This window comes from Saimiri boliviensis, chromosome 4 (assembly GCF_048565385.1).
Source record: "Saimiri boliviensis isolate mSaiBol1 chromosome 4, mSaiBol1.pri, whole genome shotgun sequence".
In the NCBI taxonomy this organism is placed as follows: domain Eukaryota; kingdom Metazoa; phylum Chordata; class Mammalia; order Primates; family Cebidae; genus Saimiri; species Saimiri boliviensis.
The window spans coordinates 23,159,169-23,176,486 of NC_133452.1; the positions used below are offsets into that span (position 1 = coordinate 23,159,169).

General features: G+C 35.8%; 1 protein-coding gene and 1 long non-coding RNA gene across 5 annotated transcripts in view; one reads left to right on the top strand and one right to left on the bottom strand.

Moving 5' to 3' along the window:
• The window catches only part of ADGB (androglobin), a 222,578-nt gene that overhangs the window by 43,990 nt on the left and 161,270 nt on the right, over positions 1-17,318 (bottom strand). For all 4 annotated transcript variants that reach the window (XM_074397308.1, XM_074397309.1, XM_074397307.1 and 1 more), the window contains 2 exons: positions 14,753-14,940; positions 7,482-7,666 (listed from right to left, as the gene is read on the bottom strand). In XM_074397308.1, coding sequence (XP_074253409.1) covers positions 7,482-7,666; positions 14,753-14,940 — 373 coding nt within the window. The remainder of the gene's footprint in view (positions 1-7,481; positions 7,667-14,752; positions 14,941-17,318) is intronic.
• Positions 7,641-15,370, top strand: LOC141584244 (uncharacterized). Its single transcript, XR_012517159.1, has 6 exons — positions 7,641-7,694; positions 8,009-8,075; positions 10,452-10,538; positions 11,175-11,293; positions 14,813-14,891; positions 15,309-15,370. It is a non-coding gene; the product is annotated as an uncharacterized LOC141584244 (long non-coding RNA).

The following is a 17,318-nucleotide window of genomic DNA, read 5'->3' on the forward strand; positions in this document are numbered from 1 at the left end:
TAGAATTGAGTTCCCTCTATGAATTAAACTATAAATCTGGTGTAAAATGTATCAGAGTAAAGAAAACCACCATTTTAAAGAGCTAAAAACAAAAACAGCATTCCGACTAACAAAACTTATCTGATTAGTGGTCTTAACATAGCTAAAGAAAAAACTAGAAATGGAGTGCGGGCAAGTTTGAACAAGAATCTACAAAGGAGTAATGCAACCTAAGTGTTGAAAACAACCCAGGAGATATTCAGGAGTGAAGGACAAGTGATGGGAGAAAATAAGACATGCTCAAAAGAACGTATATTCTCACTCATAGGCGGGTGTTGAACAATGAGAACACATGGACACAGGGAGGGGAGCACTACACACTGGGGTCCGTTGGGGGGAAATGGGGGAGGGGCGGGGGGGTGGGCAGGTGGGAAGAGATAGCATGGGGAGAAATGACAGATACAGGTGAGGGGACGGAAGGCAGCAAACCACACTGCCATGTGTGTACCTATGCAACAATCTTGCATGTTCATCACATGTACCCCAAAACCTAAAATGCAATTAAAAAAAAAAAAAAGAACTGAAAGAGTACTACAGCTTTATCTAAGCTCAACCCTACAAATAAATATAGTACATGCATTTCCCACTTCCCTGTGATTTGAACACTACACTTATGCCCCAATTATATCATCCCAATGTGGTATTTCTTCAATTCTCCTCCAAGTCTTATTCACATTGGAAAGGCATATTCCTGGGTGATGACAACAACTCACACATTATTTCCAAGGTTACAAAGACAGGATAAAGACAGCCCTCCTTTAGGGGCATCTGTTTTTCTTTCCAAATAGAAAACATTCCAAGGATTCTTATTCATTTAAAATTATTTAAAACATGAAAATTAAATTTAAAGTATAAATAAATTTAAATTTTAAGAGTTTTAAATTTAAATAATTTAAAATTATTCTAAGGATCAGAACAGAAGGATCCTTACTGTTTTGTGCAACTTGCTGTCCAAGTAAGCTTTGATTTACTATTTATAGAGGGCTGGAGTTAAACTCCCTACTAGGACCATTTAGGGTATTGTACCGTAACTAGTAATTAAAAGAATGATAGGAACAAAAGACTTTTCTCCAAATGGATATTATATAATATATAATTTTTAAAAGAGAATGTTCAAAGATCCATGTAGAATTAAATAGTTAAGGAACAGAAATAAATCCAATCTATATAAGCATTTAATGAATATATTACTAACATATTTATTCACTATAAATATTAATTAGAATATGTGTAAAAAATTCTCAATAAAATAATTGTAAACTAAATCTACCACTATTAAAAAAAAAAAACAAAAGAATAGCACACCACAATCAACTAGGCATTATTCTAAAATGACAACTATTATTGAATATTGAAAATATTATTTATATAATTTATTATAATGATACATCAAATTGGGAAATCAAAATTGTAAAAAACACTTGATAAAACTAAATATATTTTATAAGTTTAATTTTGTAAATGATTCAACATAGAATACAAAGAGTTTTTAACAAATTCCCTCAGTCATATTTGTTGATGAATTATGGGTAAATCATCACAGGCATTCAAAATAAATCTAAGAACAGTGGCTCATGCCTGGAACCCCAGCACGCTGGGAAGCTGAGGCAAGTGGGCCACTTGAGGCCAGGAGTTTGAGACCAGCCTGGCCAACATGGTAAAACCACATCTCTACTAAAATACAAAAATTAGCCAGGTGTGATGGCATGTGCCTGTAATCCCAGCTACCTGGGAGGCTAAGGCCTGAGAATTGCTTGAATCCAGGAGGTGGAGGTTGCAGTGAGCTGAGATCAGGCCACTTCACTCCAGCCTGAGTGACAGAGTGAAACTCCATCTCAAACAAAAGCAAAAACAAAAACCTATCTAGGAACAAAATAAATAATGATGAACATGTTGATGTTAAGTGGGTAGTATTATTTATTGGGCCATTTAGAAGGGAAATATATTGGTACAGTGGGAGGATGGAAATTACGTTTATTGAGCACAATTGAAATGAGTTATGCAATAAAATCAGAAGAAATTGGAAAATCAATCAGACTAGATATAGGAAAGAATGAAATAGGGAGAAAATAATCAGAGCTTTGTATATGTAATATTTTACATTCTATAAATCACAATAATTAGATAAATAAAAAACACTGAGATATTTTAAATAAGCAGTGATAAAATTTTGATTAAGGCCACAGACCAAACTGTACTCTTTGTCTCCCTGGCAATGGGCTTCTTACCCAATGTTAGTGATCAAAACCAAAAACTAACTTAGGAAATAATATGATTAAGTAGAGCTACATGCAGCAAGGTCTATCTTGCAAAAAACTCTGGGGATATCGATAGGGCTTGTATTATACACTGAGTGCCTCCAGTCAAGTTAGTATAAATAATAAATCCTTCAGTGGTATTCTTCATCCCACTAGCTAGGAGCAATTCCTGGATAGAACACTGGACTAAGAAAAGACAGAGAATCACACTACTGAAGCCTGTGTAAGATGGTTGGATATCAAAGCATTTGCAGTAACCTGTGGCTCAGCTCATATCCCCTAACTTGGCAGTAGTTGTTAAGAAGAAAGGGACAAAGAGTCAAAAGTCAATGCTCCACTAACATCTTTATTGCTCTGGAATGCCCACCTATATAACTAAAAAGGAAAAAAAATGTATAAATATTAGGTAGAAAAGAGGTATACAGATTTTTACATATAGAAAAAGGATTGTTCTACATGAAATTTAAAGCAGTTTTTTCTAATCCTGTGAAGAAACTCAGTAGTAGCTTGATGGAGAGCCCGTAGAGCCAGACAATCCTAAGCAAAAAGAACAAAGCTAGAGCCATCATATTACCTGACTTCAAACTATATGACAAGCTTACAGTAACTGAAACAGCATGATACTGGTACCAAAACAGATATATAGACCAATGGAACAGAACAGTGGCCTCAGAAATAATGCCACACATCTACAACCATCTGATCTTTGGCAAACATGACAGAAACAAGCAATAGGGAAAGGATTCATATTTAATAAATGGTGTTGGGAAAACTGGCTAGCCATATGCAGGAAGCAGAAACTGGGCCCCTTCTTTACACCTTATATAAAAATTAACTCAAGATAGATTAAAGACTTAAACGTAAGACCTAAAACCATAAATCCTAGCAGAAAACCTAGGCAATACCATTAAGAACATAGGCATGGGCAAAGACTTCATGACTAAAACACCAAAAGCAGTGGCAAAAAAAGCCAAAATTGACAAATGGGGTCTAAATAAACTAAAGAGCTTCTGCACAGCAAAAGAAACTATCATGAGTGAACAGACAACCTACAGAATGGGAGAAATATTTTGCAATCTATCCATCTGACAAAGGGCTAATATCCAGAATCTACAAATAACTTCAACAAGTGTATAAGGAAAAAAAATCAAATAGTGGGCGAAGGATATAAACAACTGCTTTTCAAAAGAAGACATTTATGTGGCCAACAAAGATATGAAAAAAGTTCATCATCACTGGTCATTAAAGAAATACAAATCCAAACCACAATGAGATATCATCTCATGCCAGTCAGAATGGCGATCATTAAAAAGTCAGGAAACAACAGATGCTGCAGCAGACATGGAGAAATCAGAAGGATTTTACAGTGTTGGTGGTAGTGTAAAATAGTTCAACCATTGTGGAAGACAATTTGGCAATTCCTCAAGGATCTATAACCAAAAATCCCATTTGACCCAGCAATCCCATTACTGAATATATACCCAAAGGATTATAAATAATTCTACTATAAAGACACATGCACATGTATGTTTATTGCAGCACTGTTCACAGTAAAAAAGACTTGAATCCAACCCAAATGCCCATCAATGATAGAGTAGATAAAGAAAATGTGGTACAAATACACCATGGAATACTATGCAGCCATAAAAAGAATGCATTAATGTCCTTTGCAGGGACATAGATGAAGCTGAAAACCATCATTCTCAGCAAACCAACACAGGAACAGAACACCAAACACTACATATTCTCATTCATAAGTGGGAGTTGAACCATGAGAATACATGGACACAGGGAGGGGAACATCACACACCAGGGCCTGTCATGTGGTAGGAGCCTAGGGGAGGGATAGCATTAGGAGAAATACCTAATGTAGATGATGTACCTAATGTAGTTGATGGGTGCAGAAAACCATCATGGCACATGTATACCTATGTAACATGCACATTCTGCACATGTATCCCAGAGCTTAAAGTATAATTTTTAAAAAAGTTAAAAGAAAAAGGACAGTTATTTCTAGCAATTTGCTTGTACATTCAATCAGAATAAACATTATTGGGAATAAGAACATCAAATTAGGCTCTGAAAATCAATATAGGTTTACTTTAAAGCCTTCTCACTTTTGAGAAAAATTTACTTTCCTGTCACATAAGCCTTCTTGATAAGAAGTCAGATTTTCATTTGAACTCACGACGGATGCTGATTGTGAAATAGCTTTGCAAAGATCAACCAGAAGATGTAATACATTCAAAGATATAATGTGATGTTGGAAGAATTCAAAAAAAGTATATGCATCAAAATAAATGTAAATGGACTGCATTCCCCCATTTTAGAGACAAGAATCTTGCATTTTTATTAGTCTGCCCTCACGCTGCTAAAACACCTGAAGAGGCCTCAGGAAACTCACAATCATGGCAGAAAGGGAAGGGGAAGTAAACATGATTCTTCACATAATGATAGGAGAGAGAAGTGCAGAGTGAAGGGGGAAAAATGCTATAAAAACATCAGATTTTGTGAGAACTCCCTTACTATCATGAGAATAGCACGGGGAAACATCCTCCAGGATCTAATAATCTCCTATGAGGTCTCTCTTCTGACAAGTGGAGATTACAATTCAGATTATAATTCAAGATGAGATTTGGGCTGGGCACAAAGCCAGTCCATATATCGCTGTGTAGAGAAAATATCTATTTATAGGAGAAAAACTGACAGCAAAAGCATGTAGAAGATGTAAAAATAAACAGATGAACAGCATCAACAGGCAAATGATAACAAAAGGAAGAATCAGTGATAAGGAATCCTGTTAAAGTTAATAGAAAGCTATGTTATGTTTATTTTGAAAATATAATACATTAAAATATAAGGCAAATATCAAACTTTATATAACTAGCAACATAGCATAGAAATGTGTAAAACTAAAAATATTAAAGAGATGTTTTCACACATTTAAAAATAAAAATAAAACATCTTAATACACATCACAAAGAAATTTACATACCGATGAGATAAAATATAACTGACAATCTTGACATTTTAAATATCATAATTAGCAAGTTTGACTTTTATGAAAGTATGTGTGTGTGCACTTAGACATCAAACTACCTCCAAAATAGAGTTATTTGTAAACCTCAGTGGAACAGTAATCAAATTTTATTTGAATCAGGAAACAGGAAAAACACCAATCAAATCCTCAAAGTAGAAAATACCCCATCTGCACTTTCTAACTCCAAATAATTCAATTAGAAATTAACAGCAATAGGCTAAATAAAACAATTTTATTATTAGGAATTCTAAAAATATTATAAATGTTAAAGAAAAAAATCAAAAAATCATAGCCCATGGCTAACATAACACTACATATAAAATTTTATAGTATTCTGAGTTATAAAATATATGTAGCCAGAGTTAGAAAAATGTATAGCATTAAATATATTGATTTAAAAATAAGATTTAAAACATGAACTAAAATTGCAACTGGCAAAGCTAGAAGGAAAAATATTTGACTAAATTTTAAAAGTAGAGAAAGGATTTTTGAAGATAAATATAAATACTAATGAAGTAGATTATAAATCTAAAAGAGCCATTAGGGTTTGATTAATACATCCAGTTCTTTCTAAGAGAAGACCAATAATACAGAGTAAATTCAAAAAAGTCCAATTAAGAATAAATTACAAATAAATAAATATAATACTTTATACAAACCTATTGAGAAGAGATTTAAAATTTTTTAAAAATCTTATATGCAAATTTATGCAGATAAATTGGAAATACTAAATGAATCTGTACTTTTCCTCGAAAATATATTCTATACAAATGAAAGGCAGTTAAATGTAAACTTGAAAATTATTTTCTTAAATAATAAAAAACCAAAAATCTATCCCGTGAAAACATCAGATTTAGAAAGTTTTGAGTACAAATCTAATAAATTTTTAAAAAAGAAATGAATCCTGGAGAATTTAAAAGACTCAAAAATAGAAAAACTAAAAAGTTCTCAAATTAATTTCAAGAATTCATCATAATTTTAGCTTGAGAACTAGAAAAGAATAATGCACATGTATACACAGAGAGAAAAAAAGACTCTGATAGAGATACAAAGTTATGATTATGATCAAACTAGTAAAATTGTATATTCTAAACATAGCAGTATATTAAAACATCATGGCCAAATAGATTTTATTCTAAGAATGCAAGATTGATTCAAAATTAAAACTCAATTTATTAAACTTAAAGGGGTAAAATTTGATGAATTCTATAAACAACTATAAAAAATAATAAGGTTCCAAACCCATTCAATATTAAAATTCAGAGCCATCAACAGAAGGAACTTTCTCAAGTTTCATAAAGTCTAATTATTAGAAGCCACCAACAAAGATAATAAATGATAAGTGCCACAAGTGTTCCTACTTAAGAAAAGGAAATAAATCAGCATCACTTATTTAACCTTGGTTTGGAGGTCCCAGCCAAGGCCACAAAAAATTTAAAAAGTCATGGTTTTAAGAAAGAAGAAATCTCAAGGGGCAAAATAGGTAAGAACCCAGTTTTGCCAAAATCTAAATGCATAAATGGAGAATGAAGGCATAAAAGCCAAAACATTTACCATTGTGTTTTGGCAAAACTATGTTTTTTCTGGACAGCATGATTATAAAACATTTCTTGTTCCCTTGTTTGTAATTTTCTGTTTTTCTAAATATTATACATTGGTAATGTGTGATTTTTATAGTCAGAATCAAGTTACTAACATAATTAAGTAATACACCTCAGAGTAGCACTGCTAATCATTATTTCCAAAATTATTTTATTTATGTAATCATTGAGAATAGTCTGTTGAAAGTAATAAATTTAATTTTTGTTAATTTTAGTAAGTAGAATAATTTCTAAAAATAATGAATTAGGAATTTTTAAAAAGTAAAAATATTCTTTCAAAATAATGAAAATTTGACTCCTATCAAGAAGGCTTATGTGACAGGAAAGTAAATTTTTCTCAAAGGTGAGAATGCTTTAAAGTAAATCTATATTGATTTTCAGAGCCTAATTTGACATTAAAATGCTATGCTTTTCATATTTTACTGTACTATTATGTTTCATAATTTAAGTGGTTACTTGCTACTTTATTTTCATTTTTGAAGTATGATGAAAACATAAGCATATTTAAAAACATAAATATCCTGTTCATAAAAGCACACTTACACTGGGAGCTCAAACCTTTCTCACTCTTCAAGAAGTTAAACGCTGGGATAATAGCTTGGCCTTTTCCAGTGGAGCTCACCATAGTTTCTTCATTTTCTAGGACCTGCAGCTTGATGAATGCATCTGGTTTGGATGTGCGTACCTGTATTGTAGCAGGTTGTGGTGTTACAACTTTAACAGAATATCTGTAAAGAAAAAAAGTTAACATTATAAGTAAGTATGTTAGTCCTTCTCTCAAGTCAGTAAGCAAGATAGTTTGGATATGTGTCCCTGACCAAATTTCCTGTCAAAATTGTGATGCTCACTGTTGGAGGTGGGGCCTGGTGGGAGGTAACTGGATCTTGGGGACAGGTTTCTCACAAATGGTTTAGCACCATCTACTTGATGCTGTTCGCATGACAGTGAGTGAGTTGTCATGAGATCTGGTTGTTTAAACATGTGTACCTCCCTCTCCCTTTCTCTCTCTTACTCCTGCTCTGGCCATGTGATACACCTGCTTACCATTCCCCTTCTTCCATGATTGGAAGCTTCCTGAGGCCTCCCTAGAAGCTGAGCAGATGCCAGCATCATGATTTCTGTACAGCCTGTAGAATTGTGAGTCAATTAACCCTCTTTTCTTCAGAAATTACCCAGTCTCAGGTATTTCTTTATAGCAATGCAAGAACAGACTAATGCAGTAAGGAAAATAGTCTAATTTTCTGATATGATAAGCTATAAGTAAAACTACTTTGTAAAGTCCACTAACATCCTGAAAATACTGGAGTTATTATAGACTTTGGCAAAGGATCCCCAATATAGTAACTCCAAAACAAAAGGAATATAGAATTTTTATCATCATCAAATCCCAGATTTAAAAAATGTAACTTTTTGTTAAGATGTAGTAAGCAGTCACTTATAAAACTTGATAGGCCTACAAAGGATATGAACAGACACTTCTCAAAAAATGTCACACACATGGCAAAAAAAAAAAAAAACACATGAAAAATAGCTCAACATCACTGATCACTAGAGAAATGCAAATCAAAACTGCAGTAAGACACCATCTCATGCCAGTCAGTATGGAGATTATTAAAAAGTCAGGAAACAATAGATGCTGGTGAGGTTACAGAGAAGTGGAAACTCTTTACACTGCTGGTGGGAATGTAAATTAGTTCAATCATTGTGGAAGGCAGTGTGGTGATTCCTCAAAGATTTAGAACTAGTAATACCATTTGACCCAGCAATCCCATTACATATATACCCCATTATATACCCAAAGGAATATAAATCATTCTATTATAAAGATACATGCACACATATGTTTATTGCAGCACTATTCACAATAGCAAAGGCATGGAATTCACCCAAATGCCCATCAATGATAGAATGGATAAAGAAAATGTGGTACATATGCACCATGGAATACTATGCAGCCATAATAAGGAATGAGATTATGTTCTCTGCAGGGATATGGATGGAGCTGGAAGCCATTATTTTCAGCAAACTAACACAGGAACAGAAAGCCAAACACTGCATGTTCTCACTTTTAAGTGGGAGCTGAACAGTGAGAACATGTGGACACAGGGAGGGGAACAACACTTACTAGGGCCTGCTGGGGAAGGGTGGGGGGGAGAGCATTGGGGAAAACAGCTAATGCATGCTGTGCTTAATACCTAGGTGATGGGTTGATAGGTGTAGCAATCCACCATGGCACATGTTTACCTATGTATCACACCTATGTATCTTGCACATGTACGCAAGAACTTAATAAAAACAAATAAATTTAAAACTTGATAGCCCTAAAAACCACCAACCCTCTTAACATATCTGCAAACCACTGCCACATTAACCCTCTCTGTTACACAAAAATCACTACTGGCAGAATACTTTGGAGCTTCACTGATAACAGCATTTTCTGTGATTCACAAAAATACAGAGAAATTAAAGTAGTACCCACAGCCTTCACCTTCACCTCTCACCAATAGTTTGGAAATCTCTTGTGAAAAGACAGGAAACATGCAGTCTAATTCATTCTTTCCAAGTACCCCTTTAATGCAATTAAAGAGTTGGCCTTTTGCTCTTATTTTTGGTGATTTCTCACAAATGCTCAGGATTCTGTCAACTTTTAATTTCTCTAGAAATTTGCTTTTCTGAGTATCGTGTCTCTCATATACATGACGATGCTAAAAGACAACACTTGTTTTTCTCCATATATATGGAAAAGGTCACCCAGGCTGGAGTGCAGTGGTGCAATCATGGCTCATTGCACCTCAAACTCCTGGGCTCCAGTGATTTTCCCACCTCAGACTCCAATATAGCTGGGACTACAGGTATGCACCACCATGCTTACCTAAGTTTTTATTTTTTTGTAGAGACAGAATTTCACTATGTTATCCAGGCTGTTCTTGAACTCCTGGGCTCAAGCAATCCTTCTACCTCAGCCTTGTAAAGTACTGAGATTACAGGCATGAATCACCATGCCTGGCCTCTCTCCTGTATCTTAAATAAACCCCACTTTATTCCTCCTTGAAATTAGCTTGTGTATAAGTACAGCTCTCTCGTGTTTTTAAAACAGATTAAAACAAAGCAAAAAAGAAACCAACACAACTTTCAGCCCCCTGCAGTTCAGACTCTATTGCATTTCTGTCCTCCCAGCTCAGCACCTAAGGAGAGTTGTCTGCTCCCACTCTTCCCGTCTTTCACTTGCTTACTCCATCACCAACACAGGTGATATGGTTTGGCTCTGTGTCCCCACCCAAATATCATGTTAAATTATGATAATCAGTGTTGGAGGAGCAGCCTGGTGGAAGGTGATTGGATCACGGTGATGGAATTCCCCTTTGCTGTCCTTGTGAGAGTGAGTTCTCATAAGATCTGGTTGTTTGAAAGTGTATAGGAAGTGCTATACACTTTTTTCTCTCTCTTTCTCTTTCTCTCTATATACCTTTCTCTCTTTTCCTTTCTGTCTCTCTCCTGCTTTGCCATGTGAAGATTGTTCCTGCTTCCTTTCATCTTCTGCCATGATTGTAAGATTCCTGAGGCTTCCCCAGCCATGCCTCCTGTGCATCCTATAAAACTGTGAGTCAACTGTACCTCTTTTCTCCATAAATCACTCAGTCTCAGGTATGTCTTTATAGCAGTGTGAGAACGAAGGAACATATCATGTGCTAAACTTACTCTTGCCAAGGTTTCAAGGAGTTTGTCACCATCTATACAAACTTCGGTTCTTGTCTTCCTCTACCTCTCAGGAGGATTTGACAGTGTTGACTGGACCCTGATTTCCTCCTCCTTTAAAAACACTTCCACTATAAGGATAGCAACTTTTATACTTCCCTTCTACTTGGGGGCTGCTTTGCTTCCATTGACAGACATTCCCACAAATATCAGAGAGTCTTCATGTTTTGTCCTGGATCTGATTCTCATTTCACAAATTTTCCTGGGCACTTCCACGAACAAGTAACAGAATAATGACTCCCAAATCAATGTCTACAGTGGAACTACTGATGCAGTATCACTTGGCTATTTCACTAGACCACCACATTTAAAAACTAAAAAGGAATTAATTGTCTTCCTATGGACCCCCTTGCAAATGAGCTTCTCCCCTTTATCTAGGTATACAACATCATCCAAACATTTCCCCAAGTCAAACTCTAGAACTCTAGTAAGGCTGTCAATTTTACCTCAATATCTTAAAATCCTTCTTCTTCTCTCCAGATTCACTGTCAGTACCTGTTACAGGTGGAATTGTATCTGCTCCTACCACAAAGATCTATTGAAGTTCAAACCCCCAGTGCTTCACAACGTCACCTATTTGGAGATAGGGTCTTTTGCAGGTAATCAAGTTAAAATAAAGTCATTAGAATGGGCTCTACTCCAGTATGATTGATGTCTTATAAAAAGGGGAAATTTGGTACTGGGCACTGTGGCTCATTCCTGTAAACCCAGCACTTGGGGGGCCAAGGCAGGTGGATTGTTTGAAGCCAAGAGTTTGAGACCAGTCTGTCTCTACAAAAAATTAAAAAATTAGCTGGGCATGGTGGCATGTGCTCATAGTACCAGCTATGGTGAGGTGAGAAGGTTGCTCGAGGCAGGAGTTAGAGTTTGCAGTGAGCCATGATTGCACCACTGAACTCCAGCTGAGAGACAAAGTGAGCTCTATCTCTAAATAAAAAGAGAAATTTGGTAATAGAGGCACACAGGGGAAAACACCACATGAAGATAATGGCAGAGAGAGATGTGATGCTTCTAAAAGCCAAAGACAACCAAAGATTACCAGCAAACCAGAAGAAGCCAGGAGAAAGTCACGGAACAGGTTCTCTCCTACAGCCTCAGTTGGAACCAACACTGCTGACACTTTGATTTCACACTTCTACTAATAGTTCCCACAGCTCTCTGCCAACAATAAATGTTCATTGCTTAAGCCACCCACACGTGTGTGGACTTTCGTTATGGCAGTCCTAGCAAATCGATATGCTGCCCTACTTCAGACTGCCTTAATCTCACTCCTGGGTTATTTCACAGCTCTTACCTGGTTTCCCTCCCTCCAGTTATGCTCCCCTTCCATTCATTCAACACGCTGCTGCCTTGAGCAAAGTTGTTTTTTCATAATCCATGTCTTTTATGATTAAATATATTTTTAAAATCATACAGTTTTAACATCTTTTCTATTAGAAAATATAATTAATAGGCTGGGCACAGTGGCTCACATCTGTAATATCATGACTTTGGGAGGCAGAAGTTACTTGAGGCCAGGAGTTTGAGACCAGCCTGGCCAACACGGTGAGACCGCATCTCTACAAAAAATACAAAAATTAACCAGGTGTGGTGACACACAACTGTAATCCCGGCTACTCAGAAGGCTGAAGCATGAGAATCACTTGAACCTGGGAGTCAGAGTTTGCAATGAGCCAAGATCACGCCACTACACTCCAGCCTGGGTGACGGAGTGAGACTCTGTCTAAAAATAAATTTATATATATATATTTATATATACACATTTATATTTATATATACATATATAATTATATAAACAGTTATATATACATTTTTATTCTATATAATGTAAAACACATTATATATTATATATTACATTATATACATATATAATTCATGCCATGCAGACATAATTTTTAATACATCTGATAATATCATCTTTCTTAAAATCCTTTAAAGAATGCCCTTGCTCCTAATGTAAAAATACATATTTCTTGTCCAGTGAGGCTCTTCTCGGAAGGCCTTTGCTGATTTTCTGGTCTTATCACTTACTATAGCATGCTGAAACCCAACTTGCCAAACAAAACAATGTATTGAGTTTCCAGAAAATGTTGTATATCCTTTAATTTACGAACTTTCACTTAGGCTACTTGAGCAGCCCCGTCTTCACCTTCCTCACTGCTCAGCTTGATGACTTTAGTACCAGCTTCTGGGACTAATTTAGGTAGTAGGTTATGTTGTACCAGAGTGAGCATAGAAAATCAACAACAAGGCAAAAGTATGCCAAATTGCAGGGTCTTTATTGCCAGCGGCCACGAAGGACTCACGTCTCTTCAACTCATGGCCCCAAGCTCATGGGGAGCAGGGCTTTTAAGCTGAAAAACCACATTCTGGTTTTAGGACCAAGAGGGTGAGGGGATGCAGGGCAATCAACTTTATAGCAGCTATTTCTGGCAGTTTCTGATAAGCAAAGGCAAGCAGCTTTATACAGTGGCCTTCCTGGAATTTGGGGAAATTCTGAGTGGTCCCCGGTGGAGAGCCGCAAGTCAAACATTACAATAGAAAACTTTTTCTTCTCTTTCTTTTCAATCAGCATTTTTCAGAGCAAGCTAGCTGTTTTTATTTACAGAAGCCAAGGTCAGAAGGTACAGCAAGGAAAATGGGGCAGCAAGCAGTTATCACAAAGAAATGGGGCAGCAGTTATAACTTATTTTTGGAAAAAACATTTTTCTTGGTGCTTGCAGGGTACAGGGTTTAAGAAGGTATTGCTTAGGTTCTAACTCCGGGTTAGCAATGGCACAGTTAAATGTCACTTTTTAGTCTGTTAGTGACTCTGGCATGTGATACAATGGTTTTCTATCACAGTAGTTAAACTAATCACAATTTCTATTTTTAGTTATTGGTATGTTTTTTTTTCTTCTTGGGAATGTATTTTCCAAATTTTCTGTGCAGAGAAATGTACATTAAAAAGAGAAGTATTCTAACAACTTGTAGAAAACACATTGTTAATGGAGGCCAATTATGTATTAGGCACTGTGTTAGGTCCTATATTGAAACTAAATGATGCTGCTTGCCTTCAACCAATGTTAATTCTCATAATGGCTAACGTGCAATTCACCAGATAGAATTTGATATGTTACAGTCTCAGAGAGAACAAAGGACTATAGGAACATAACCAGAGCCAAGTAATTATATTTGAAGGTTTAAGCACAAAAAATTTTACTATTGAAAATTATCATTAAAAGTGATGGATTTTTTGAAGTGGAGAGGTGGGGACAGGACACATGAGAAAAGAGGAAAGACATGAGCAAAATAAAACTGCTGGGCATATATGTCAGGAGGTGGTTGTTAGTTCCATCAGGAGCGTGCACTGTGTTAGGCGCCTGTTCAAGAATGCTAAATAGCATGCTATGTGGTTCAGAGTTTATCTGCAGCCAGTGGAAAGTTACCAAAGGTTTTAAAGCAGGAAAATTACATATTTAAATACATGTGCCTGAAAGGCATTTACCCTAGTAGTAAAGGATAAGTATGAAAATGGATATGGAGAAAGAGAAAAAACGGATAAAGTATAGAAAAGGGAATTAAATAGAGCCGTGGATTCCAGAAACAACAATTCTACAGACTGAAGATAATGAGGGCTGGAAGCAGTGCAGGGACATTGAAGACTGATTCATGAAAGAGAGTGGAATCTCTGATTAAGCGATTTAAGCAGAACACTGCACATAGATGAGCATGAAAATAAGGCTGAGTTGGTTGATAAAGAAACTCCTACAAAATACTAGCCAGAGATGGAGCAGCAGCAGAAGAAAGTAGTAAGAGGAAGCCATGTCATGAAGAATCTTTAATCAAAGTTGAGTAGGATGAAAACTAAGGAAATGTCATTACCATTATATGCAGCCATACAGGCTTAATCTTATATAACACACACATAATCACATTACACTCAATTAATTGTTTCCAAAAAGAATCTAGAAATTGAAATCAAAACCGAGTCAGCATTTTACTGCAGAATTTATTTTGATCCTAAAATAATAACATTTTTAAAGAAATGCATTTCCCCTTCTGTCATATACTCGTACCTGAATAAAATGTTCTTATCATTGGGTATGTAGTAATCTCGGATTTCCTTTATGGCAAAGGTACTGCATGGAGGGTCTCGAGAGAGGCATGGCAGTGGAGTGTAAGAACCAATGAGGCGCAATTTCCATCGCGAGCCTGGTACGAATGTGTCACCTGTAAATGCTTCCGCCACAAAAGTGTATCCCTTCTATAAGAAAGATAAATTACACAGAAATGAGTTATATTGTTATTCTCTCAAATGTACTATATCTCATAGTCCCCCATGTCTTATTATGATATACGTACAGGTCCCAAAACCTCTTAATAAACATAGAATCACTAGGATTATGTTTGGAATTTCTCTTAGAAAGCATTATCCTACAAACTTTTCAGGAAAACAGTAGACTCTGATATTTTCCTTTCTGTGGTTCCTTAACTATAAATAAAGTGCTTAACTATAGTAGATGATTACTATGTCCTCTTCTAATTCTTCTAATGCCTCCCAAGGCAAATTTTTATCATTGCACCATCCCAGGGTAGCCCAATAACTTCTTACTTGATTTTCCTGTCTCCCAGATCCAACTTTCTGGAATACTGAAGTAAGAAAAGCAGACGAGTTCAAAGAAATGTATTCTGTTGACATGACAGGTAAAGCTATAAAATTAATAGCTGATTTGATTCCACAGAACCTAGATTTGTGATTGAGAATGAATTTTTTAGGTTGCAGAAAAGCAGCAGCTCAAGAGCCTGGGAATGGCTTGCTTTATGGTGGGCAACAGTTTGGTTTAACATAATTGGATATCTGGCTAAGAAGTCAGTGAATCAAAAGCATGATATCATAATAGATGCAAATATTCAAAGTAATTCTGAGATTGTATTTCCAGATGTTCCTAATAAAGAATAAAAACTAGATTTGTCTTTCAGCTGTACTCTGTTCACAGAAAGCTCTCTGGCATGTTTAGATTTCCAGAAGTAAAAATTAGATATATACATAAGACAGAATGAATTTTTTAAAGGTCGCATAGACATCTAGAAGTATTAGCTGGAATTCCAATCCCCATAATGAGATGAGAATTGCAACACCAACAAGGACTTTTTGATATTATGTTTGAGGCAAGTAAAAAAATGTATAATAAAGCATTTTTACTTGCAAAGTATAATGCACATATGTATTGATATTTTTATTATTATTTGAGTCTTATTAATTATAGTGCTAATGAATTAAAGAGGTAAAGCAAAATTATTTTGTTTTTGCTTAGACTCAGAATAATTTTAAAAGGAAAAAGTTATTAAATGGTGAGATAGATATTAAATGTGAAAATCTAAAGCTAAATCAGTGATAGGATTCCAAGACAGAAACTGGCGATCCTAAATGGATTCAGTAGTTTGAGTTATATCATTGAGTACTGAGTATTGAGGGATCCCATAGGGTAGTATTCTGAATGACAGTGTATGGCCTTGAGTATTTATGAAAATACAGAGCAAAGAATTCTGATGTTTCAAACTTAAGAAGAATATGTGCTCTGCAAAACAAAGACTAGTGAGTTTAATTACGGTGCTTATCAAGGTTCTGCCGTAGCTCATAAAAAGGATGTCTCATGAGAACCTCAGAGAAAAAACCCTGTTCTTAAAGCCAGCATGGTTTTTTTGGGAACAAAAACTTATTTACTTTTTTCATAAGAGTAGAAGACACAAAATCAGGTAAAAGTTGCAGACATGGTGTTTATTAATTTCAGGCAGGCATATGTCAAAGCCTCTAGTGAATTTCACATGGGTCAGGATACCTCTTGATGAGCCTGCCAGGCAGAATTAACCACAAAATTCCCACCTAAGATTGCTAGTTATATAACTGTTTATAATAGAGTTTTAGACATTATGTATCCAGCCAAAGATATTTTCTCTTGAGGTGACTCCTGAGTCGACCCTATCAACATGCCTTGTAGGTACGAAAAGACTGATGCAATCATAGGGTACGAAAAAATAGAGCAATGATCTTTACATTTTGTGAATTACTGTCAGAGGCAGCATTCAGTTCTGGGAACCACATTTTAGCAGGGACGTAGGTTGTTTGCTTAAATGTTCAAAGATCAAGAATTATGAAGAGAGGAAAACTGCAGCACAAAAGGGACCACTGAATCTATTTTTCTATTGACATGGCTTTACATTCTCCTCTGCAATTTCTCCACTTTTAACTTTTTTTTTTTTTTGTAGATGGAGTTTCCCTCTTGTCACCCATGCTGGAGTGCAGTGGCATGATCTCAGCTTACTGCAACCTTCACTTCCTGGGTTCAAGCGATTCTCCTGCCTCAGCCTTCTGAATAGCTGGGACTACAGACACACATCACCATGGCTGGCTAATTTTTGTGTTATTAGCAGAGACACGGTTTTGCCATGTTGGCCAGGCTTGTCTCCAACTCCTGACCTTGTGACTCCCCCTCTTGGCCTCCCAAAGTGCTGGGATTATAGGAGTGAGCCACCGTGCCCAGGCTTAACTTTTTTTCTAAAGAGAGCTGGCTAGAGTGAGAAGGTAGAAGAGATAAAATATGAGACAGGAAGTATGTTTGCTGCAATCTCAATTTACAATGT